Source organism: Gorilla gorilla, chromosome 21 (assembly GCF_029281585.2).
Source record: "Gorilla gorilla gorilla isolate KB3781 chromosome 21, NHGRI_mGorGor1-v2.1_pri, whole genome shotgun sequence".
Lineage (NCBI taxonomy): Eukaryota > Metazoa > Chordata > Mammalia > Primates > Hominidae > Gorilla > Gorilla gorilla.
The window spans coordinates 54,432,887-54,460,097 of NC_073245.2; the positions used below are offsets into that span (position 1 = coordinate 54,432,887).

The 27,211-nt window shown below is 42.6% G+C and overlaps 1 protein-coding gene across 9 annotated transcripts in view; it reads right to left on the reverse strand.

Moving 5' to 3' along the window:
* PTPRT (protein tyrosine phosphatase receptor type T) overlaps positions 1 to 27,211 on the reverse strand; it is a 1,110,571-nt gene that overhangs the window by 136,619 nt on the left and 946,741 nt on the right. For 4 of the 9 annotated variants that reach the window (XM_055373001.2, XM_019017483.4, XM_019017481.4 and 1 more), the window contains one exon: positions 20,668 to 20,697. The exons of the other annotated variants lie outside the window; for them this stretch is intronic. In XM_055373001.2, coding sequence (XP_055228976.1) covers positions 20,668 to 20,697 — 30 coding nt within the window. The remainder of the gene's footprint in view (positions 1 to 20,667; positions 20,698 to 27,211) is intronic. 9 annotated transcript variants of the gene reach the window in all.

The following is a 27,211-nucleotide window of genomic DNA, read 5'->3' on the forward strand; positions in this document are numbered from 1 at the left end:
TGACCTTCAGTTTCACATCATTAAAAGTTGTAGAATCTTGGATTCCCTGGCTGGAAAGGCCCTCCCAGTCATTTTCCCACCCTAGCTAGGAGACTCCTTGCAGCATCCCCAGCCAGTGGATATCCAGCCCCCGACTGCTGAATTCCAGCAACCCAAACTCATCACCTCTGTGGGCAGCTCTTTAACAGACTGCAGCTCCCTATATAAGGCCATTCCTTGCTGAGCTGAGGCTGAGCTGAACTCTGTCTCCTGAAGGCCTCACCCTTTAGATGCTCCTCCTCGGTCTGTCTGCTATATCCCAACAAAGCCTGTATGTGGATAGACGATGACCATGAATTCTTCAAGCTTTATCCCAAGCAACCACTTCCAAGCAGCGTCTCCTGGTTGCTGAGGCTTTATGGCTATTTCCCTACAGCTGAGTGAACCTCCTTCTCCGTTCCACACTCACATGCCCACACCTCTTCTCAGATCTCAAACCAGGACTCCAGGGTGATCTCCCTCTCACCAGCTCACAACTGCCTCCTCTCACCCCGACGCCATCTTAGACCTTCAGTTGCCAACTAGAAACATCTCCTTCTTGCTGAATGGCTAACTTACAGGGCTATTGCCCTGCTAGATTATAACCACAAGGACAACAACCTTGTTGGCCTTGTTCACTACCAATTCCCCAGGACCTTACATAGATTTTGGAACAAGCAGGTATCCTGTAAAGACCTGTTGAATTAACGTATTAAGAGATGATCACAAGCCCTTCAAATCCCATTCAAATCATCACTTCTTTCAGGAAGCCTTTTCTGATCTCTTCCTGTTAGGGTAGGCCTTGCTTCTGTTTTGTATCCCAGTCATTTGCCTATCTTCTCTCATCACTTTTCATTATAATCAAGGTACAAAATATACATATTTGCATATTGTATTTGTATTTCCTTTAGCACATAGTTTAGCACTTCCCACAATGTTGTAAAAGCTTTAAACATGTTTATGGAATGAATGAATAAATTGAGTGACACTTTCCATTCCTTTATTGTTGCATCGTCCCATATTTGAGCTTCCCCGTGTCTACGACTTGACCCTTTTCATCAATTTCTGCACCAAATTTCTGTATTTAAGCAGGGTCCTACTTACTATTCTACAAGTTGGCTTTCTTCTGCAGGTAGTGCATGGCAATGATTCTCAGACTTGAGTGTGCATCAGAATCACCTTGTTAAGCAGGCATTGTTGGTCTCCATCATCAGTTTCTGATTTGGTAAATCAGGGGTGAGTGCAAAAACTTTTCATTTCCGAGTTCCTAGGAGATGCTAGGTTCTATATTTTGAGAACTACTGGTCTATGGAATGCCATCTTCTGCCCCAGAGGGGATCACATACCATTTATCTTCCATCTTTTCTTCATCAGTCACCTCAAACATTACATCCAGGCCAGGCGCAGTGGCTCATGCCTGTAATCCCAGCATTTTAGGAGGCTGAGGCAGGTGGATCACCTGAGGACAGGAGTTCGAGACCAGCCTGGCCAACATGGTGAAATCCCGTCTCTACTAAAATACAAAGATTAGCCCAGCGTGGTGACACACGCCTGAAGTCCCAGCTACTTGGGAGGCTGAGGCAGGAGAATCACTTGATCCTGAGAGGTGGGGAGGTTGGAGTGAGCCGAGATCACACCAATGCACTTCAGCCTGGGGGATAGAGTGAGACTCTCAAACACACACACACACACACACACACACACACACACACACACACACACACACACACACAACATTACGTCCATCCCCCACTCCACCCCAAAACTGTAGATGGGCATAAGACCATCTATCCTTTAATCCACAATTCCCATTTTTCTAGAATTTTATCCTAAGGAAATAATAAGAAGGAAAATATACATGTATAATGTAGGTACCACTGGAAACACAGCTTCCTCTATGCCAGGATTTCTCAACCTCAGCACTGTTGGTATTTTGGGCCAGATAATTATTTGCTACGTATGTGTTGGGGAATTACCTAGTGCACTGTGGGATGCTTAGTAGCATCCTCCTTGGTTTCCACCCTCTAGATGCCAGTAGTTCCCCCTACTCCCAGGCATGTCAATAAAAATGTCTCCAGACATTGCAAAATGGTTTTCTTTTTGGGTAGGCAGAATTGCCCCTACTACTGGCATAGTTAGGTAAATGTAATAGTTTAACATTTAGCAGATACTACCATGTGCTTAGTATTTTAAACATAGCTCCGATTTTCACAACACTAACAAGGTAGTGATTATTTCTTTTGTTTTATAGGTGAGGAATTCAGGGCCCAGAAGGGTTAAACCTAAACTCATAAAACAGGTAAAGGGAACAGGTGGGATTTGAGCCTAGCTCTTCAGCCTGCAGAGAGCATGCTCTCCTCCTCACCCAACTTGGCTGCCTTTCTTTAATAGCAAATGATCGGTTAAAGCCTCGTAAATGTCTAACAATAGGGAACTGGTTCAGTAAATTATAGTGCATCCCCTGGATGGAATATTATGCAGCCATTAAAATGATGGAGGGCCATTAAAAATGAAAACCATGTAACGACATGGAAAAATGCTAACTGGATTACATTAAGTTAAAGAAACTAGAAAATAAAAATGTGTCTACATTGTGATTATAACGATGAAGAAGTATATCTATGTGGGGATGGCTCATGTGTTAGATTGAGGATATTAAGGATAATTTTCCTTTCTTCTTTGATATCCATTATTGTTATCAGAGTGTCTTCGTGATCCTAATTTCTAAGTAGTAGCAGAGTAATGATAAGATTCAAGATGTTAGGTTTTCCCTAGGCCCTTCTTCCACCTGAATTAGAATGAACACTTCTCTAAACTCTGACTATAGCAAGGGGTTGATTTACCCTTACTTTCCCTCCTATTAGCACTGTTGCATGTATGTTTGTGACCCCAGGCCCCTCTCCTTGCACTGACCAGCTTCTCCCAAGCACAGAAAGCTGGAAGCGTAGAAGAAAACAACTCTGAAGGCATTGGTGTGAATCACTCTGGGAGCCAGGGCTATTAGGAACATACAGTCTTAGAGTAGCAGATGGCATCTGTCTGTCACAGGGTACTGAGCGGTGCACTGTCTCATGCATTATGCATCGAGAGTGGCCTAGCACCCTGGCCCGGCTGTGTGGGACAAGTCTTGCAAAAGAAACATCTGATGAACTGATTGGGATGTCAAAATGTCATTAAGGATAAATTAATGGATGTGTTACTTTGGCTGTAAGAGGCAGTGCCAGCAAGACAACAGACAGCCGGTGGGCTGTTCTCCAGCCCAAGACAGACGGCGTTTGCAATGGAGATTCATGGTCTTTATGCAACGTGAGGTGCTTTGCAGGGAGAAGAATAAACAGAAATGCTCCAGCACTTAAGCACCATAAAATCACAAGCATGAGATAAATTAATTAGTGTACACTAGGAAGGCGGCTGGTCTGTCTGCGCTCCTGGGGAAAGCTAGAATGGATGGCACTGGGTTAGAGATGACGGGTCCCTGCACCAGCCTCCTAAAGAAAAGCAATTGAATTTAATGTGCAATCATAAACTGCCGCTGATGGAAAGATAAGTCTGGTCGGTGTTTGTTTTTTCAGGGATACTATTTCTGCCTACTGCTTCAAACACTTTGTGTCTGTGGGTCAAGTATCTGAGAGGACTGGGGAGACCTGGAAACTAGTTCTGCTTATAACGCCATGTGGGGTATGAAGGGTGTTATAATCTCAACACATAGAGCAACTCTCAGGGAAGCCTGACTCCCCCTGCGCCTTTCTAGATAGGGGGTCGTCCATTCTTCTGTGATAGGAGGCTCACCACTTCCCTTTCAACCTGACCCAGTGTTAGATAAGCATTGTTAGAGAGTTCTTCTTTAGACTTCCCTAGCCTCTTCCTCCTTATAACTTAACAACAACAAAGACAAGAAGGAGAATAGCTAATGCTTACTGAGTGCTTGCTGGGTGCCAGGTACTGGGCTCTGGTCAAGTTACAATGTTATCATGTATTATCTCCATTTTGCAGTGTAGGAAAAAGAAGACCAGAGGGTGTGAAAGACATGCTGAAGATCGCACAGCTAGTGTACGGTAGGGCCAAGATCCAAATCCGGGGCTACCTGAGGCCAGGGCTTGACATCTTAACTATCACATGGTTCTAAGTCCTGTAACTACCATTAATTGGATGGAGCCTGGCTTTTAGAGCAATACAGAATATGACAAGGCAAGACAGATGAGAACTCACATGTAGCACATATTGGGCACTGCTAAGCACCTGGCCTGGGTCAGCCTAACACATCGTTCATGCAGTAGCCTTTTTTGAGTAAGGAAATTATTTCCCCATCTGAGATATCTATTTTCTTATCTTTTTTAAAAAGTTATATATATATATTTTTCAACATACAAAAATCAGTTTCACTTCTGTGTATTTACAATGAACAATTAGAATCTGAATTTTCATAAATAGTACAATTTATAGTAGCACCCAAAAAAGAAACATTCAGATATAAATCCACCAAAATACACATGGGACCTACATGACAAAAACTATAAAATGGTGATGAAAGAAATCAAAGTTCGAATCAAACGAAGAGACATACATGTTCCTAAGCTGGAAGACTCAGTATTGTTAAGAGGTCATTTCTCACCAAATTGATCTACAGATTCAATGCAAACCCAGTCGAAACTCAGCAGGATATTAACAAGCTTGCAGATATCAACAAGCTGAAATGCCATTGTACATTTATTTCAAAAAAAGAACAGGGAGGCAGGTCGTGATGGGTCATGCCTGTAATCCCAGCACTTTGGGAAGCTGAGGCAGGAGGATTGCTTGAAGCCAGGAGTTCAAGACCAGCCTGGACAACATAGTGACACCCTCTCTACAAAAAAATAAAATAATAAAAATAAAACACATTAATAAAAAGAAAGAATGGGGAAAAAGCCTCTAAACCTCAAATGTCCAGAAAATATAACATGAAACATTGTTATGTTACATATCATAATCATTTAGGTATATTTTTTAAATAAAGTTTTTTATGTATGTCTGCTATAACTAAATTGGAATAAAATTCTCTCCAAGGTACAACCCTTTTTATAAGATACTATAAACAAAAACGTTAAGAGACAAAAATTTACTCAATGAAGTTTAAGCAGGACTCAAGAGGCCAATTTAAAAAACAATGAACATGACCCCAACCCTATCCTCTCTTTAATCTTGGTCCTATTTCTCCAATGTAGATGATAAATTTCATACCAATTGTGAAACAATGAATGATCTTGCTCCTGTTTTAGGGACAGTGAGTATATTTAAAGAGATGATACAGTTGGTAGAGTTTTTTTTTTGTTTTTTGATTTTTGAGATGGAGTCTCACTCTGTCTCTCGGGCTATGAGTACAGTGGTGCGATCTTGGCTCACTGCAACCTCCGCTTCCCGGGTTCAAGAAGCAGTTCTCCTACCTCAGCCTCCCGAGTAGCTGAAATTACAGGCATGCACCACCACACCCAGCTCATTTTTGTATTTTTAGTAGAGATGGGGGTTTCGCCATGTTGGCCAGGGTGGTCTTGAACTCGTGACCTCAGGTGATCCATCCGCCTTGGCCTCCCAAAGTGCTGGGATTACAGGCATTAGCTACCGCATCTGGCTAGTTGGTAGAATTTTTTATTTGGTTGGTATATTAGTCCATTCTCATACTGCTGTAAGGATACTACCTGAGACTGGGTAATTTATAAACAAAAGAGGTTTAATTGACTCACAGTTCTGCATGGCTGGAGAGGCTTCAGGAAACTTACAATCATGACAGAAAGCAAAGGGGAAGCAAGGCATATCTTACATGGTGGCAGGAGAGAGAGAGCATGCAAGGGAAACTGCCACTTTTTTTTTTTGGGGGGGACAGAGTCTTGCTCTGTTACCCAAGCTGTAGTGCAGCGGCATGATCTCCACTCACTGCAACTCCCAGGTTCAAGCGATTTTCATGCCTCAGCCTCCCAAGTAGCTGGAACCACAGGTGCATGCCACCATGCCCGACTAATTTTTGTATTTTTAGTAGTGACGGGGTTTCATCATGTTGGTCAGGCTTTCTCAAATTCCTGACCTCAAGTGATCCACCCACCTTGGCCTCCCAAAATGCTGGGATTACAGATGTGAGCCACCACGCCTGGCCAAAACTGCGACTTTTAGAACCACCAGATCTCACAATAACTCCCTCACTATCATGAGAATAGCATGGGGGGAAACCACCCCCAAGATCCAGTCAGCTCCCACCCATTCCCTCCCTCGACACATGGGGATTACAATTTGAGATGAGATTTGGGTGGGGACACAGAGCCAAACCACATCAGTTGGTTTTCATCTTTTCTATTGTAATTTAGAGCAAAGGGTAAGGACTAGCTTTGGACCCTTTCATTGCATCTTTCCCCTGCACTCAGACCTGTAAAGTGCTTCTCTCTGGGGCAGGGGCTGTAGTACTTACGAGCCTCTTTCAGAATCCCTGCCACAGCCACCCCCAATTCATGATGAGAACACAGCACTAGTAATTAGCACCTCTTTGTTCCACGGGTTTCTTCCTTCATATGACCTGTGCCCCTGCTCAGTGTGGTGAGACTTCATTTCCTTACATTTAAAATATTTCCTCATTGGAGTGACTCAAAGATTTCATGAGATACCTGTGGTGTCATGCAATATGTAGATTGGATTTGTCCACTCTGCCTGGTTTATAACTCCCATATCCCTTGTTACAGTCTTTTGCTGTAATGTTGGGTGTGTTAGGGCCCAGGAGAAGGCCTCAGGCGATACACCCTCTCTCCTTCCTTCCTTTCACTTGCCCCAAGGCAGGACTCTCATCTTCCCCTGTCTTTCTGATTGTGGGTCTTAAGACCTTCCTCTGAGAGGGTCCCACCTCATACCCGGGGGGAGGAATGCTGATTTTATGAAGCTCCCCTAAGAACCTAAGAGGGCTGCGTTTGGAGAGAGAGCTTCCAGATAGCTGAACGCATGGAGGTTCCTGGATGGTGGTGCCCCAGGGAGGTTATGGAAGTTCCATACCTCTTCCCCCAAACCTCACCCTATGTGTCTCTTCATCAGTATTATTTGTAATATGCTTTATAATAGACCATTAAACATGTTTCCCCGAGTTCTGTGAGCTGCTCTAGCAGCTCTAGCAAATTAGTTGAACCCAAAGAAGGGGTTGTGGGAACCCCAACTTGAAGCCTGTTGGACAGAAATTTCAGAGGCCCAGGCTTGTGACTGGTGTCTTGGGGAATGGGGAACAGTCATGGGGACTGAGCCCCTAACCTGTGGGATCTGACACTATCTCCAGGTAGGAACTGAATTGTAGGACACCCAGCTGGTGTCTGCTGCTTGATGTGTGGGGAAAACATCCCATACATTTGGTCACAGAAATTCTCTTCCATGTTGATGACTGTGGTAGTGTGAGAGTAGAGAAAAAATGCAGTGTGAGAGAGTTTTTCTTGACACAACACTTACGTGAAAGTACTTGGTAAACTGCAAAACAGGAGTAGACAGAGTAATATAAAACATAAAATATACTAATAATAACTACAAGGTACTGAGCACCTACTACGCGCCAGATATAAAAACCAGATGCCGTATATGCATTCAATTATCTTATGCTGTCCTGGTAAATCCCCACAGCAACCGCCCACATTTGGTGTTATTGTCCCCAGTTTACAGATGAGAGAACAGGGGCTCAGAGAATTTAAGTTAGTAAGCGGCAAAGTCCAGGATTCAAACCCCAACCCAGTCCATGCTCTTTTCACTACAATGCTGCTTCCAGGTGTTGCTTATTGTTTTCCTCACCATTCAGAGCTAAGGCAAAAGCACTGTTTAACGCCCTTAAGGAATGAAAGATGAGATTACAGAAGTACAATTTTTGAGCAAATTGCCCCTTGCCTACATGGCTAGAAAACACATCACAGTAAAACAGTCAATGTGTATACTTCAAATCAGCCACAGATCTGGAAAAACCTTAGATCCCACACTTTCATGGTAGCTCTGCTATATAAAGCAAAGATAAGAAAAAATAATAATATGAAATCCCGTACCAACCAGATATGAGCTTAGATTTTTCACCAAAAGTTCTCATCTGGTAGATTCCCAAATCAAAATTGGTATGGGGAAGGAAGAATGAAATAAAGTATAAAGACTTAGCTTTTCTCCACTTCTGAAAAAGTCCATTGTTGCTAAGCTGTTTTCCCAAACAGAATAAGCCTTCTTTAGTCTCGAGGCTCAATTTGGTCTACAACATTAATAAAACGATATTTACAATCTTTACAAAAATCAAGTCTTTCATTAAAAACAGGGTTTTGACCACACTAATCTTTCCATTCTTCCACTTAAAAAACATAGGTGGTTGTAATATACCCACCAATTCCCACCCTCTTAGAATGTTCTGCACTGTGGTTCAAAGCCCTTAGAATAAAACACTGCTCCAGAAAGCAACTCAGCCAATGTTCTTTTATTCTGTTAAGAAAGAGATTTCATCAGCAGAAGCATTGAGTCCCTTGAGGCTTCAGGGATAGAGGCTTCTGAACACACATTTCTGAGGAGATAATCATGGTGGAGGTGACTTTACTCCTCATAATGCCTCCAAAACCATCATGAGTAGTGATTGTTGCAAGAAACTAAATACTATTTCAATATGTATGAGCTCAGGGCATTTTTGCCCTTTATTAAATGAGCTCTGTACATTTATGAACAGTCTAAGGATTGTCTACCTCAATACCTAAAAAAGGAAATGATGCCACCAAATAGCATCTTGACTTCTACAGATTTTACTTTCCAAACTCAAGTTCCATCATCATACTCAAACTCATGTTTATCTGATGATTGTATGGGACCAAATTCTCAACTAAGATTCTGGGCTAAATGGCCAGGCTAATGCTTCACGATGCTCTTTCAAATGCCTTTATTTGATATCCCTGGATTCTCAAGCCCTTCCCGATGGGTGGTTCTCAACTACGGTTTCAGATTAGAATAACCTGGGGAACTTTAAAATGTCTAGGCACTACCCCTGACCAGTTAAGTCAGTTCTCCAACCTCTCTTTATAGACTGTGGCTTGGGGTCTTCTCCCTAGCTGAGTGCCCTCCCGCAAATACACCAACTCCTCTAAGCTCTGTTCCCAGAAAGGCAACATTTCTAATGGCACTGTTCAGAATATGGTGGCCTCTCTCGAATTCTGACAACCTTGCCTTTTTAAAGGAAGGTGTTGCCAGCCACATCTCAATAAACAAGCCTGTCCCCCAGCCCTTATATTTGGAAATGCCCATGGTAGCGCACTCTCCCGACCCCATTCAACCCCAGCTCTTTCTCTGCCCACCAGTCTACAGAGTCTTCTTGTATAAAAATGACATTGTCTTCCTTTGTAGTTCTAGCCAAAATCATTAGTTATCTCTTTTCTTTCTTGTTGATATTACCACGGATGGCTGCCAGGAGGAGGGTTGTCTTACCCAATTGCTTGGAGGGGAAAAATCCGTGACGTTTAAGGAACACCATCTAAAATCCTCCTACTTCATTCTATTTTCAAATTCTTCTTCTACTTAACCTATATCTGTTAGTTACTATTGATCTCTCCTCTCTCCTCTGTCTCTCTCTCCCTCCCTCCAATATATCAAACCACTGCTTTGTTCTAGCCTAGCTCTATAATTTCATAAATGACAATAATTCCCCTGGCAAGTACACTGTATTAATTTCTTAAGATAATCCCAGGAATTGAACACTACCATTCCCATTTTACAGATGAGAAAACTGAACCTCAGAGGGTTTAGGATTCACAGCTACTAAGTAGTATAAACAGAATTCAAACTTTCTCCCTACCCCTTTCTTTCCCTCTCTATAGCACTCCTTTCTTCCACTTCTTTGCCTTTTTAAGTTTTTTTCCTAGCATGCTATCAAATTAAGTTATGAAAAAAAGTGTGTTTCTGTGTGTGTGTTTTTCAATGTTATGAGGCCGAGGAGAAAAGTGAGAAAAATGTTATGAGGCCGAGGAGAAAAGTGAGAAAAGTTTAGACAAAATCTCACTCTTTGTCGCCCAGGCTGGAGGGCAGTGGCACGATCTTGGCTCACTACAAACCCCGCCTCCTGGCTTCAAGGGATTCCTCTGCCTCAGTCTCCTGAGTATCTGGGACTGGAGGTGTGTACCACCCCACCAGGCTAATTTTCATGTTTTTAGTAGAGATGGGGTCTCGCCATGTTGGTCAGGCTGGTCTTGAATTTCTGACCTCAAGTGATCAGCCTTCCCTGGCCTGCCAAAGTGCTGGGATTAGAGGTGTGAGCCACCGCGCCAGGCCGAATGTGTCATTTCTTTAAGGAAACATCTTGCATCTACTTTATACCAAAAACTTTACTGGACCCGTTACCCATGGTATCTTTCCTCAAAATAGAATCAGTGACTTCCTTGCCTTTGTTATGTCTTCACTGCTCCTCTTTTCATGCACTTGTAACATTATTTTGTAATGCTTTGTTAACATGTTCAAGTTCCTTTTAAGCTGCAAGCTCCTTGAGAGGGTATTTCTTACTAAAGACTCAACAATTTTCTCTCCTTAGCACAATGAAATTGCTCAGCAAATGCTTATGAATGAAATAATATGTCATTTAAACATCAGAGCTATTGTAAAATGTAGGTGGTATGACTCCCATTTTACAGATGAGAAACTGAAGTTGAGATGGCATTAAGTGAGTTATCTAAAACTGTGGAGCCAGGAAGCTCAGGGCTTTTTTCTGCTTGGCACAGTCATCTATCTTTTTTTATTTTATTTTTTATTTTTTTATTTTTTTTATTATACTTTAAGTTTTAGGGTACATGTGCACATTGTGCAGTGTGGAAGTCATCTATCTAATAATGACTTCCGAAATACCTCCAAGCTTAACTAGACAACTAGGTAATAAGTGGGAAAGCACTTTGGAAGAGATAAATCCCTAAAAACAAACAAAATGCAATCATTAGCATCATCATCAACATTGAGGGGCTTAACTAAAGCATTTCCTTCCATTAAAAGCACTATTTTGAAACACTTAGAAAGGCATTTTCCAGTTTGTGCATCTCAGGATCCCATCTTTGCTACAGCTCTAGCTGTAAGAGTCCTTCCCATTTTGGGGATGCTTGCTGAAGGTAGTGCTTTAGGAAGTAAACCCAATCCTGCCTTGGAGACATATTGCTAAGTGGGCACTGTGGCTGGGCACTTCTGACCCTGGTTCTCTCCTCTGGCTGGATCAGCAAAAGGGTATTGCTACGGTCTTCTCTGTGACACATCTTCAGCTCCCCCAAGCAGGAGCTATGTGTGAAGATCTCTGTGGCTCTCAGGTCCAGCACAAGCACAGGTGAACAGCAAATGCCTATGAATGAATGATCGCCCAAGGAAAAACATTTTAGAGTTTATGTATTATCAGTGGGCAACAAAGTAATAACCCCAATCAGTTGGTATGCAGAGTGTTCATAAGCAATGAAGAGTGCATTTCAGTGGTGGGAAACCCACTTGTCTCCAGAAAAGCCAATGGGAGAGTCCCAAGCTGGGTTCTCTGAAAAATCAATCAGACTCTGAGAGAGATTGACAAGCAGGAGATGTATTGGGGAAGCTTCACCTGTAGATAAAAGGGAAGAGGAGAGAAGGGGAAGAGGAGGAAGGGAAGAGGAAAGAAGGAGGGAAGGAAAGGGAAGGGAAAAAGAAAGGGAGTGGGCAGAGGAAAGGTTGAATGGTGATGCAGTTGGAGCAGTGGCTAAAGCCAACCCCATGGGAAGCCCTGAAGCTGGGGTGGCTTTTACACCCCGTGTCAACCAGTGAGTAGATGACTTTGAGTGAGGCGGCTCCAAAGGGCAAGTTCTGAAGGGGGGCTGTTAGTGTCACAAACAAGTGGGTTTCCCTCCCCTGAAATGCACTCTTCATTGCCTAAGAACACTTTGCCTACCAACTGATTGGGGTCATTAGTTTGTTGCTCACTGATAATACAAAAACTCTAAAAAGCTTTTCCTTGGGTGATCATTCTTTCATAGGCATCTGTCAGCATTAATTGTAGCGAATGGGGGAAAGTCCCTCATTTTTTTTTTTTTTTTTTTTTGAGACGGAGTTCACTCTTGTTGCCCAAGCTGGAGTGCAATGGCACGATCTCAGTTCATTGCAATCTCTGCCTCCTGTATTCAAGTGATTCTCCTGCCTCAGCCTCCCAAGTAGCTGGGATTACAGGCACGTGCCACCATGCCTGGCTAATTTTTTGTATTTTTAGTAGAAACGGGGTTTCACCATGTTAACCAGGCTGGTCTCAAACTCCTGACCTCAGGTAATCCACCTGCCTGGGCCTCCCAAAGTGCTGGGATTACAGGCATGAGCCACCACGCCCGGCCCCCTCATTCTTGAAGGTGGATCTGAGCAGCACATCACAGAGTCCTCCACAGGAATTTTCTTTCTAACCACACTGCAGTAGGGTACTCCTTTCTGTTAGCAGAGAATCTCCATACTCTCATTAACCTTCTTTATAAAGTTCAAGTATGTTTATGAGGTAGAAGCATTAAGAGTCACAGACAGTCTTTTCTAAGCCTCAAGACATCACTAATACCTGGTTGGTATTATTAGGTTGGTTTAAAAGTAATTGCGGTTTTTGCCATTAAAGGTACATTTTACCTTTTTAAAATAGTAATGACCACAATTACTTTTGCACCAACATAATAAACTTAGGTATAAACTTATAACTGAAATACAAACACCTTTTGCCACCTTTGGAGGTAAAATTTGTATTTTTCCTGATTAAAGTGACAGAGCCTCTGACTTACAGATTTGCTCTGTTTGGTATGCATGACTGATGCGTGTAGACGCCAGTTCAATAGAGTAAACAATAAAGCATCCGTTCAGTTGCAATCCCTATCCAAATCTATCAGTACACATAGTCTAGCCCAGTGCATTTATATCTATTAATATCTCATTGTAATAGCAGTCATTAATTTTACACATTTATAATTGTGTCATGCAAGTACCAATGCAACATTTCTAAACCTAAAACCCACATAAGACTACAAAATAGGTGATCTGAAAGCTCTATCATCACCATAGGCCAAAATAAGTGAACATGGATATTAACTAACTTCTAGAGAATGGAATAATATAACTCAATGAGAGACAAAACAAAATTGGAAGGGTATCAACTCCACACATATAACCACTCATGTATCTTCGTTCATTCATCTAATCAACACAATCTTATGATGCCTGATTTGTCCTGAGCACTGATCTAGTCATTGGGAAATGAATGATGAGTAATACATAGTTCTCTCTACATGGAGACTGACATGCAAAGATGCCAAGGGCAGGATAACCTGGGAAGGGATCATGAATTAGTAAGTCAATGGGTGAAGGAATGAAAGATAAATGCAACGACAAAGATATGAGCCCAGCACTATGGATATGGTCCATGGAAATTGGAGGGGGCCTCCAAAGTAGAGAACAATGACACTCCCTTTATAAAGATACTGGAGTTTTCTGGGCACACAAGGGGGATAGAAAGAATTCCAGGAAGAATGCACTGCAGGGATAAACATTATGAAAGGGACAATTAAATCAGAGTGATGTGAGGATGCCATGAGAGTTGTTCTCAAAGTCAGCAGGAAAAATAAGAATCTGAGATACTTGTTAAAAAGCAGATCCCCAGGCCATGCTTTTAAAGAGACTGAGTAGATCTGGGGGGTGAGGCTCAGGAATCAGACTTCCCACCAAGATTTTCCTCTTGGCTGAAGAGCAACACTGCTAGTAACCACTTTAGTCTTGACTGCATGGTAATGTCTTAGATTTTCACCTATTAACATGTTTGCTGTTGATAATTTGATATTTACTAGTAATTGATATTTAGCATATTTAAATGGTTTTCTTCTATTCCTATTTTTTTCTTCATTTTTATTCAAAGTGGCTGATAAATTACATTAAATAACTTTTGAGTATTTCTTGATGGAATCATTTTAAAATGCCTGTTTAAATATATTGAAGCAATGATATCTGCTTCACAGCAGCTGATGATGTGAAAAGGCATTTGCCTTTGAAGAAAGGAGCAGTCTCTTATTTTGGTGAGGCCCTACTATGTGCTAGGCATTTTACATTATGTCCATTGAATCTTTGTGAGACTTCTTCTGTAAGATTTGTATTTTTTGTCTCTGTTTTACATACCAGGCAACTGAGATTCAGAAAAAGTTGAGTGGCTTGTTCAGGTCACACAGATGCAAAAATAGAAGCAAAAATGGCCTTAAAGCCACAGAAGCAAGGAAGTTACAAGGTCTAGAGTTATCTAAAAAATGATGTCATTTTTTTTTCTTTTCAAGAACAGAGTACCACCCTGTTGACTTTAGCTGTATGTCCGTATGTCTTTTAAATTCATCTTGTTCCTTCACTCATTACACAGGCACTTACTGGGGTTCACTGTATGTGTTAGGAGTTCCATGGAGAATACCCTAATGAGCAAGCAACATCCTTAAGACAAATTTGCTCCTGCCCATAACATAAAGCAACTGCAGTTCAGAGAAAGGCGCCATTCCCACAGGTGGAGAGAATCATGAGAGACTTCTTGTAGAAGGCAGTGTTTGATCTGGACTTTGAAGAATGATATCGGATTTGAATATATTGAGATGGAGGAGATCAGAAGGCTATAGAAAAGCCCAGGAGTCCCATGGAGTATCTGTGGACAGAAACCAGCCCAGGTCACGGTTTTCTGCCTCGGAGACATCTGCACAAGGCATTTGTCCAAGGCTAAGTGAAGTAGTTATGTGCTCTATCTCAGCCAGAACAATTGGTAAACATCTTCGCGCTTTCTCAAGAACTACTACACTAAAATACCTCTGTTCAAAACAATTACTGTGCCCATCACACACCTTGAGGCAAATTAACCTGTGGACACGTGCCAACTCTTAATATCCTTTAAAAAGGCAAACACTGAACAATTGAAGTTGTTGGGGTCTGCTTGACTACAGAAAGGCAAAAAGGGATCCCAGAGAGGCATTTTTGTCAGCTCAGAATGTGAGGAATAGTAGCTGCTATTTATAAAATACCTACTGTGTGCCAGCCACTCTACATATACACTCTCTCGTTGCCCTTCACCAAAACACTGGGAAGTCACCGCTATTATCATGATTTTCCAGATGAAGAAACTGAGGCTCAGAGTGGTTCTATGAGTGTTCCAGGTGGAAACAATCTCATAGGAGAGGCAAACCTAGAATTGTGAAATAGGCCTGACACCAAAACCCACATGATTCACATTTGTGTGTGCGTGTGCGTGTATACTGGAGAGACAATAATGGGCCTTATCTTTAACTATCCTGTGTCCCTGGGTCCCCAGATCCCTCTGTTCTATAGCTCCATTTTTATTGGGCTGTTATTTATCCTGGTCATTAACACCCCTTTCATAACCTCTTGCTCTAACCCTTTGGCTACCTCTGATGCAGCAGCTCAGGGCCCTCAGCTCTGACTCCTCTCAACATGTTGCCTGTGCACAGCACTGCTTGGAAGACCAGCCACATCATGTGGCCAATCCCCAGGACAGCAGAGACAGGACTGCCCCAGCGGCCTCCTTACCAGCCTGGAATAGCTACCACTTCTTATGCCTAGCAGGGCACTGATGGCCATGCACAGAAACGAGGCCCTACAGGCAGACAGGCTTGCATTTGGTACCTGGCTCTTCTGCAACCTGGCTGCTGTGCTCCAAGCACATGGTCCAGGCAGAAGTGCCCCCATCTCCCAAAGAACAGGGCTTAGTAAGAAGAATGGGTAGGGCTTGTGGGCCATGTGGTCCTGAGTTCAAAATTAACCCTGCTGCATTCTGGCTGTGAGCAATAGACAAGTCTTCAAACTTCAGTCTTAACATCTAAATAAAATCAACAAAATAACATATACTTTGCAGGGCTTGTTATAAGCATTGGGTGAGTATATATAGTAGGGACCAACTGGTAATGCCTTTCAACTTCTGCCCTTTTGTAGTCTGGTATAGGGTGCGCCTTATTCACTTTTGTGCCTGCAACATCGGGCACGGGATAAAGTACATGGCAGGAGCTCAATAAGACAGGATGAATCTTGACTGTCACACTCTTCCTACGCTCAAAACTCTAGGGCAAGAATTGGCAAACTGTGACCTGTGGGCCAAATCTGGCCCACTGCTTGGTTTTTTTAAAATTAAGTTCTACTGGAACACAGCCACACTCATTCAAACACATAGCTATGACTTCATGCTACAACATCAGAGTTGAGTAGATGCAACACAGAACACAAGGGTTTGTAAAGCCAAAATTATTTACTGTCTGGCTCCTTATGGAAAATATTTGTGGACCACTGTTCTCGTGTAGGGATACTTTCAATGATGGAGAGCACTTGATGGCCTCTTTATTTTGGGGGAAATATAGAATTCCTCTGCTCCTCCCCCAACCATACTTTATCTCCTCTTTCCCTAGCTTATTTTTTCTTCTTAGCTCTTACCACTACATACTATTTATTTTTGTTATATATGTTGTTTACTTTCTACCTCTTCTACTAAAAAAGCTCCACGTGTGCAGGAATTTTTACTTGTGCTAACTCCTATATACCCAGAGCCTTGTCCAATGCCTAGCATGCAGAGGACATTCCACAGATATTGGTGGAATGAATAAACACTGACTTCATTGAAGAGATTGGTGAGCCAAAGTCTGTTGAAGAGAGAACACACTTTGGCTAACCAATCTCTTCAATGAAATCAGTGTTTATTCATTAAAAGGACCAGGTGGCCCCTAATACCTATGAGGAGGGTATTACTTTTCCTATTTTATAGATAAGACAACTGAGACTCCAGTTAAGTCAGTGATTCTCTAACATGTATATGAATCACCTGCGACCTTGTTACAATGCAGATTCTGATTCAGAGGTCTGGGCTGGGGCCCTTGATGCTACGTCTCTGACAAGCTCCCAGGTGATGCTGATGCTACTGGTCCAGGGTCCACACACTGAAGAGTGAGGCTTCAAGGCTCCCCCTCGGGACATATACTAGCACATGGGGGGCCACCATTTCCTTTCTGTTTCCTCTTCCTCATCTCCATGACTCTCTCTCAATCCTATCGTCTCCAAGGCCTCTCCCTCCTCCCCTCCCAGACTGTTCCCTGTCCCCAAACACCTCGCCTCCAGTCCTTCACTTCCATAGCCCCCAACTCCAGTATCTTCAGCCCCTTCCTTCTGCCCAGGCTCCTCCACTATAACTAAATCTCTGCCCAGGACTTTCTGATCCTTCAGGTAGCCAGTATCATGTTTCTTCTCTGTTTTACAAAAAAAAAAAAAAAAAAGGTGATCCTACTCATGGTCTCCAGGCAGGCTGGCTACCTCCTCAACCTTCATCCCTACAACCTGTACAAGTTACTTCTGATGGCCAAATGTCCAGGCTGTGCCCAAACCCACCCCCTCCATCCTCTGCAGCATCTGCTATGGCCAACCAACTCCTCCTGCTGCAAAAGCCTTCTCTTGGGCCTTATGCTTTTCTCCTACCTGTCTGTCTGCTTTGCCAGTTCCTCTCCTCTTCTGATTCTTTAACCATGGTCAGTTCCTGGGCCTCAGCCCCTAGCCCTTAGCCCTCTGTTCTTGCCCCCTTTCTCCAGGCCTACTTTCATCCACCTGGCACTCTCATCTGCCACCTCTCAGAGGAAGGTTCCAAACATCCACGTCCTACCTAGACTCCACTTCTGCATTTCTAAGTTCCCATGGGATGCTTTTGCTTGGGAGCTCCACCAGCATTCTCACTGCAATATATCCAGAGTCATATGCATATGACTCACATGACCATTTCTCACCCCAAGATGTCTCCATTTCCAGGATAATCAATTCTCCCTCCCATCTACTTCTGGGTAGCTTTGGGGGAATGACTTAGCTTCTCAGAGCAATTTCTTTCCCATTAAATAGGGATAATGGTACCTACCAGACTAGGCTATTCGGAGGACTTAGTGAGCTAATGTATGTACAGACTACTTGGCATGTGGTGGTGGTTTCCTATTCTCCCCTCCTGTATAAATGATTAAACATACCTTACCTGTTCGATCCCTTTAAGTCTAGCAACTGGTTCATCTATCACAAGTGCTTGGTGGTAGTTGGGATGGGAAGATGGTGCTTAAGAGGAAATGTAACCACCTAAGGTTTCTGTATAGAAGGCAGGCTATTTGCAGTGGCATACAATATATGACCATCATGGGGGCCTTGGGGTTGGTGAATATAAAATGAATATAATTGTGGAAACCCTGTGTCCTATCCAGATGCTTCTGCATCCCACTGCTGGTATGAGCTTCCTGCTCTGGGACCTGTGGCACAGAACTTCATGTCTGCACCAATTGAAAGACCTGTGTTTATCATTGCACCTTCAACTGCAAGTATGTGCAGATCCATCCTCTGTCCTTTCACACTGCTTATCTTGGATTCCACCCCAGCGCCCAGCACACAGCACTGTATAAAGTGGGCATTCAAAGACCCTGATAGGCAAACTGGCTGATAGAGGGATGGGGGTGAGATGCCAGAGGTGGTGATGGGTCCCTGTATGCCCACATCTGCTGTGAAACATGCATACCCTAAGAGGCCCTGGAAGAAGAGAGGGGCTCCCAGGGACTACCATTCCTGCCATGAACCCTGTGGTTTCTGAAAGGGGAAATAAAGAAAACTAATATTTCATGAGTGTCAACTTTGTGCCAGGCACTTTACAAAATCATCTCATCTCCTCTTCACAGCAACTCTGTGAGTCAGGCACCATTACCCTCATTTTATAATTAAGAGAAAAGAGAATCAAAAAGTTTAGAAAATTTGCCCAAGGCTCTACAACCAGTGCACGATAGAGGCGGGACATGAGCCCAGAGCTGCGTCACTCCTGAAGCTCATTCTCTTTCCACCATAGCAATGACACACCATATTGTTTCATACCTCCGTGTCTTTGCAGATGCAGTTTCCTCTAATCACAATTTTAATTTTTTCAGTAATGGGTAAAGCCATCTCTGAATACACTGATAACTATCCCCTGCCACATAAAAAATTCGTCACTCAACTAAGTGTTCCTGTACTACAGTATGTAGAGGCATCTCTCAGCTAACGTTTCTAATAGGTAACGTTATGCTGGTCTCTCAGATAGGCTTGCATACTGTGAGGCTGAACCTCTGGGTTCTAGCCATTTCTTCATCCACACCATCTGAAACATAATGTGCATGTTCAAAGCATGTTTGTGGGATGAATGAATAAGTGATCTGCTACTTCCAGTATTGGTGATGGGGGTCCATTTGTTCCCACATAACATGAGGGTGGTAGTACCCGTCCTAAAGACCTGTGGACCCAACACTGAGCAGAGGGGATGGGGAGGCCTTTTGCTGGCTTCATCTTTATCTATGAAGCCTTCAGCAGGTAATGCTATTAGGCACAGCCTCTCTCATAAAGCTGAGTTTGCCAGAGGTGAGGGAAGACATGGAGTGCTAAGCAATACATTTGACCGGAAGCCAGGCATTCTCTGTTTTAATCCCACTCTTTTGCTAGCTGGATGTTCAATGAATTCACACCCTTCAATCCCTTTCTAAGGTCCCTACAACCTCTCAATTTCCAAAAATAGAAAGTGCATATTAGGAATGTGGGACTAGTTCAGGGGCTTTCTAACTTTTTATCACCAAGGATCTACTGTACAGAGTTGTTCTCCTTTACTATCATGTTTTGAGAATCTCTGTTGTTGTTGTTGTTATTTTTTTTATTATTAATTATTATTATTATTATTATTATTTTGAGATGGAGTTTTGCTCTTGTTGCCCAGGCTGGAGCGCAATGGTACGATTTTGGCTCACTGCAACCTCCGCCCTGGGTTCAAGCAATTCTCCTGCCTCAGCCTCCTAAGTAGCTGGGACTACATACGCCTGCCATCACACCCAGCTCGTTTTTGTATTTTTAGTAGAGACGGGGTTTCACCATGTTGGCCAGGCTGGTCTTGAACTCCTGACCTCAGGTGATCTGCCCTCTCGGCCTCCAAAGTGCTGGGATTATAGGCGTGAGCCACCGCACCCGGCCCTCTGTTTTATTAATAAGAAAAATAATCACTTTTTTTAGCAAGTGCAAAAAAATGGATAAGCAAGCACCCATCTATAACTCCCAACAAAATGCACTGATAATATGAGATAAATAATGCTAAACACCAAACACATAATCCCAGCCCAAAACAAAGACACTAGATGTTTCTTTCACCTGTGAGGCCGGTTCTAGATAAAGTAATGAATCCCTGCAGACTTTCTGAAATAGCATAAACAGCCAATGAATACCTTTCTAAACTTTGAGCCCCCAGGGCTACCCATTCTCCAAGTAAAAACACATGGATTTAGAAGTTGCTAAGACTGTGATTCTGTCTCATGTGTGCAAGTCCTACAGCAGGATTTGGTCCCCTGCTTGATGGAATTCAGGGATTCCTAACTAGAAAATTGCACTCACAAAGGAGAAACAGCCCTTCACATCTCTAAAAATAAGAGGAAAAAAATCCAAGATGGCGGAAACATAACGAACTTGAACAATGACAATGCACTTTCAAATGTAACACATTTATGCAAAATAAAAACTTTAAGGCTACAGACAACTTAGACAGAAGTGAAAATGAGAAACTAACAGACACTTGGTTGGTGCAGGAAAGGCATGCTACAGGTTCCCTTACAGGGCACGAAGCAAAGTTAACACCAGCTCGATACTTACAAGTAATAGGAGTAGGAATAAGCATTTCTTCTATATATTGATGGGCAGTCAGATGAAGGAAATGTCCAAAATGGGGGAAAAAGAAAAGACAAACAAACAAGAATTAGATTTTTAATGAAATCTTGATTCTTAGAAATGCACATATTATTTCAGCATCCCTAAGCTCAAGGAGATGCAAGTTCCTCTACTAATCATCTTCACTGAGAATCAGATATTTCCAGTGGTAGAAGAAACAAGAGAGACCTCTTCTATAATAGGGAAACCCATGGCCTCACATAGAGTAAGCCATGTTTCATGTTGGCTGTTGTAGTTGGGTCGAAGTTCTTCCTTATGGTGAACCAAAACTAGATTCCTTGTAATTAAGATTTTTTTTTTCTTTTTTTTTGGTCGGCGGGGTGCAGGTGGGGGTATTGGATCAGCTCTCTGTGGCTTCCTGGGACTAGTCTACCACTCTTCCCTATGATAATGTCCTGTGATCTAAGCAACACCAAACTTCTTCTGTCTCCTCTATTTCAGATAAAGTCACATCAGAGTCTATTTAGTAAGGTCATACCCAAAGCAAGGAAATCATATAGCCAGTACCCAAGATGGCTCCCCAGTGATCTGCACTTCCTAGTATTCAGGCCCTTGTGGAGTGCCCTCCCACAGAGTCAGGACTGACCCTGTGTGAATAGAATGTGGTAGGAATTATGTTCTGGGACTTTCCAAGCTGGGGAAAAAAAAGAAGCCTCTCAGCTCTGTCCATAACCCTCTCTTAGAACCCTCAGTCTCCATAGAAGAAGCCCAATTTCCCTGAGGCTACCATGCTGGAGAGATCACAGGAGAGCCTCTGAGACTACATAAAGAGAAAGAAATGTCCCACCAGCCCCCAGCCATTCTACTTTCAGCCAACCAAGTTATCTCAGCTGAGACCATTGACATCACAGAACAGAAATAAGTCATTCCCTTTAAGCTCTGCCCAAAGTGAAGACACATGAGAAAAATAAATAACTGTTGCTCTTTAAGCCATTAGATTTTGGGGGTAGTTTGTTATATGGCAGTAGATGACCAGCACAAAGTCCAACCTTATCTTGGAAGAGCACTGTACTGAGAGAGAGGAGTTCCAACCTTCAGTCTGAACAGACTCTACCTTGAATAAACTCTCTGTTCCTTCATTTCTGCATCTGTCCCTTAGGTCCATTAAACTAGATCAGTAATTTTCCAACTGTGTTCACAGAAGTCTGGGGGTTCTATAGCAGCCACTGTGTAATGAAGAAGGAGGGTACTGAGCAAGTGAGGCTGCTGCCCCCCACCATCCACCAAAGCACCTATTTTATATATTGAAGTTTTATCTATTTTATACTTTGAAGTTTCATTTAAGATACCATATGGCTGAGAATTCCATTCTCCAAAAGAAAGCTTGAAAAATCACTGGCTTCAATCTCTTTCCAATGTCCCTACTGGCTCCTGGCTTCTAAGCAATCACAAAACTCAAATAAAAGCATGATATTCCCTTTGCTATAACTTTTCTTATGTTGTAAGAAAATAAATAGGAATGTTCTTATTTCACATGAGATTCAGCTATACTGACAATAAATGATACATTTATAGATTGAGAAAAATGGCTAGATAATGCAGGTCTCCAAATATCCATCTGAGTAGACAAGAATGGTTTCCTTTTTTCTTGAACTATTTGATTACTTGCAACCATTATCCCATTTGCTTGGTACGGGAAAATACAGTCTTTATAACTGCAGAGTGGGGGATACGTCTTCACAGCCCCAAATTTTCCCATCTCAAGTAGGAAATACCCAAAACTCCCAAGATGGGGCTATCTCTAGTCTTTCTTTCATCATCTCATCTCCTCTTCACAGCGACTCGGTGAGTCAGGCACCATTACTCTCATTTTACAATTAAGAGAAAAGACAATCAAAAAGTTTAGAAAATTTGCCCAAGGCTCTATAACCAGTGCATGATAGAGGCGGGACATGAGCCCAGAGCTGCATCACTCCTAAAGCAAAGCCCAACCCTACATACCCAGAAGGAAAGTGAGTCTAAAAGTTAAGAAGCCACAGAAGAAGGAAAGCCCCATACCTCCTTAGGGGGCTGAGCTAGGGAAAATGAGCCACAGTGCAGCAAGATCTGGCCACACAGAAAACTGTTCTATATCCTAGACTGAAAGAACAGTGACCCTAGATGATGAGAAGGTGAAGGACTGGGGACTGCAATGAGTGGGAATTGGAAGCTCCTACAGAAAGTCATCAAATCCCCTTCACCAGCCATACACGTTAGCACTGTAAGGAGATAATTTCTTTACCTCACTGCTGGCAGGTCCAGTGCCTGGAAAGTGATTCCCCTGGGACATAAAACTCAGGGTCCATTTGATGAAGACTTATAGGACACCTGTGTTCTCTGTATTGTCAAGAACACTGAGCTGAGAATCAAGAGGCCAGCATTATAATCTCAGATCTTTCAACTGCTCATTGTGACATCTTGGGCAAGTAAGTTCTTCTTCTTCCCTTTGGACCTCTATTTCCTGATCCATGCACCAAGGTGGATGGCATAGACGACCGACAGCTCAAACAGCTTTCAGGAGTGGAAATACAATAAGCCTTAGCATCTCAGCACCATCACCTAACTAACTGCATGACCTTGAACAAGTCACTAAAGAGCCCTGAGTCCCAGTTTCTCTATCTCAAGCTTGGGGACAATAATTATGTATTCCCAAGAATCACCATAGGCATTAGCATTATATTAATCTAAATTATACTCACATTAGATATGATATGTAATATATAAAGTATTCTATGTAAATTACATTAATCTAAATTGATATTAGATTATATTAATCTAAACATCTGGAATGTATTAGGGCTCAGTAAAGGGTGGTTTATGTCTGCACCTCATCCACAGAGATAAGGTTTACTGCTTCTTATTCTGGTCACCAGGAACAAAGTGTTCACCTCTTTAGGAATAATAAAATATGAACAAATACTTATTCAGCACTTACTGTGTGCCAGGTATTGTTCTCAGCTTTAGCACACATTAACTCATGTATTCCTCACAGTTGCTCTAAAAGATAGGAATTAGTGCCATTCCCACTATTCTGATGGAGACACTGAGGCAAACAAGAAGTAACTTCAGATCACACAGCTAGTAACTGGATTTGATAGCAACATGGCTATAAAGCTTATAGCTCATGTTCTTTTTTTTTTTTTTTTTTTTTTGAGACGGAGTCTCGCTCTGTCGCCCAGGCTGGAGTGCAGTGGCGTGTGATCTCGGCTCACTGCAAGCTCCACCTCCCGGGTCCACGCCATTCTCCTGCCTCAGCCTCCTGAGTAGCTGGGACTACAGGTGCCCACCACCACGCCCGGCTAATTTTTTGTATTTTTAGTAGAGACGGGGTTTCACTGTGTTAGCCAGGATGGTCTCGATCTCCTGACCTCGTGATCCATCTGCCTCAGCCTCCCAAAGTGCTGGGATTACAGGCGTGAACCACCGTGCCCAGCCCATAGCTCATGTTCTTGACCTCAAGCCTGTGCTGCTTTCAAGGACAGAAGAAAATGGATATATCTTGAGAAATCTGGGGAGTCAGGCACTGGGATGTCAAAACGTATCTCTTTCAATCCTCCCCACAACCCTGAGGAGCAGATATAATTACTCTCACGGTTAGCTGAGGAATCTAAGATTATAAGTCCATGCCTCACTAGGTCAAAGGCTTTGTGTATCTTTGGACCAGTTGCAAGGCCTCCATCCTGAGCTGGATGCTCTCACTGTCAGCAGCCACCTCCTCCTCAGCTACACTGAGCATTCTGGACCTTCTAGTTTTTCTGCTGTCAACCTTCAGGATTCACCTCAGCCTGAGCCAAGAAAACATGCTTCCTTCTTCACCTTCAAACCACAGACCACCTTTTCCAAGTTGCTTTTCTGAGTTATCCTGGGTGTCACCAAAAGCCTTCTCATGCTATCTCTGACCCAGCAGCAAGGCAACTCCAGGATAATGGTAACTGACAAACTTCTATTAATTGAATCTCTTTTCCCAATTAAACTGCAAAGTCTTCTAGGTCAAGTATCACAGGTCTTTATTCTGTGACCAAAACAGTTTACATGTGTGTTTTTTTCTAAGCCTTGAAGAAGATTTACTGAAGGTCTAAATTTACAAGGATACAGTGATATTGCAAGTAACAGATTGCCTGAAACCAAAAATCCTGAGCAGGAAGACAGCTGTGCTTAGAAAAAACAAAACAAAACAAAACAATAACCCCAAACTTAATAAATCACATACTGCAGAACCTTTTTTCAGCTAGCTGACAAGATTGACTTCAGGCACAGTTTTCTTTTGTTCCATACAATTTAAACAGGACAAAGTTGTCTATCTAACCACCCATTTAACCATCTACCCATCCATCTAGATCACAAACCCACCTGTTCAGCCACCTATCCATCCATCCATCCATCCATGAACCTATCCATGCCTGTATGCATGCATGCAGGCATGCATGCATCCATCCATCCATCCATCCACTCACCCACCCATCATTCATTTATCCATCTTTCCATCATTAATTCAGCAGAAACTTCTCAAGGGCCTACTATATCCTTATCTCTGTCAAGTACAGATAGAAAGACATATGAGATCCTAATCTAGTCCATATGTCTGATGAGAGAGCCAGACTAGCAAATTATAAAGCAGATGATAATAGCTGTCACTTAAATACTGGGAGATCAATTATGTGTCAGGTACTGTTTTAAGTATATTCCATGAACTATTTTATTTAATCTTCACAATAACCTTATGAGGCATTATTATCCCTGTTTACAGATGAGTAAAGTGAGGCTCAGAGAGGTTAAGCAACTTTCTCACATTTATATAGTTGTCAAGTGGCATGGTAGGGATTTGAATCCAGGGAGTCTGATTTAAAGAGCCTGTATTAATAGCTATTACATTGTATTATCTTCTGTCATGATAAATTGTATGATAAGGCAACAGATGGAGCTGTCAGTCCATACCGGGGGATAGGAGTGAAGAGAGAAAGCAGGCAAGATGGCCCAAAATCTGGGATGCCTGAGTGGTAAAGTAAAAGAGAAGTCAGATGGAGGAGAGGGGAAGGGAATTTTTAGGTAGATGGAACTGTGTTTGTGGTTTGGGCAGGTGGGTTAACAAAGTGAGAATGGCAAGATGTTGGAAGGGCTAGTTCCCAAAGAGTTTAAGCAGCTTAGTCTCAGTCCCATAGGTCACAGGGAAAACCCAGGAAGTCATGTGGCCAAATATTTCTTGTGGGTGAATTATTTTTAGCAGGAGGGTGAGGAGAAAGTCAAAGGCAGAGTGAATGTGGTTACACCATCACTGACTGGCCAACACAAGAAATATTGGGGGCTTCCTTTGCAGTGGCCATGGGATGGGGAAGAAAGGTCAGCAGTGTGCAAGGTGTTTAAGACACAAAATCAAAAGGTGATTAAATGTGAATGTATTGAAGAAGACTTCCAAGTTCTCAGCTTAAGTGGCTGTCCACGTGAGTGCAAGCAGAAGGAGCAGGATTCAATTTTCAGGTGTAGAGGAAGGAGCAGTTTAGAACAGGATGAACAGAAGATGACACATTTTGTTTGGGCGTTTGGGCTTTTTTCCCACCTCAATAAATCACTCAAAATTATGCCACAGAATTTGGCATCTCAGCAGGTCCTGTTTTATATTTAATCCAGATTAGATGATGTTTCAGAGTGTGGACTCCATTATCAGATTGTCCAAGTTTGAGACCCAACTCTGCCATTTATTAGGTATGTGATTCCAGGCAATTTCCTTAAACTCTATTTCCATTTCAGTTTTCTGATCTGTAGTACCCTTAATAAAGTGCACTGCTCTTTTAGCTTGGCCTGAGTTAGCTTTTCTGATTGTCTACCCAGAAACAAAACAAAACAAAATTTTGGGGCAATGTGCTCTCTGAAGGCTCAGACCATGGCATGTCTTCCACATACTGCCTCCAGCCTTGCCTTGCCACCCTCCTACCACAGGACTTGTTGCACGAACCATTAATGCTTAATGTTGACATTTAGGTCTGTTCTCTGAGTGAAGCTCTCTTGTATAATCCATAGAGAGTTGATCTGTTCTAATTCCACTGGGCTCTCCCATTCAACATGTTTTTAGGAAATCCTCAGTATTTGCAAGGCACATTGGAGATGAAGATGAATCAGAATAGACAGCTGATGGTCTAGTGAGGAAATAGCATGCAAATACAAAGGAAAAGTATAAGGCAGAAAATAACATGGGTCCTCACAGAGGGGATCTAGATGGTGAAGAGATTCTGTCCAGATCAAAGGTCAGGAAGGGTTTATAGGAGAAAGTGCCTACTGAATTAGTCCTTAAACATGGGTAATAGCTGGTCACATGGAGCTGAGAAACACAGGCACTGAAGAAGAAGAAAGTTCGTAGGCAAAACTTATGGAGCAGAGGTGAGACTTTAGGAGACTTGTCAGAAAAACTAAGAAAAAAAATAGAAAAACTAAAAAGCTAAGAAGAACTAAGAAACTTGTTTCCATATGGGCAGGGAGACAGTATCACTTGACAAAG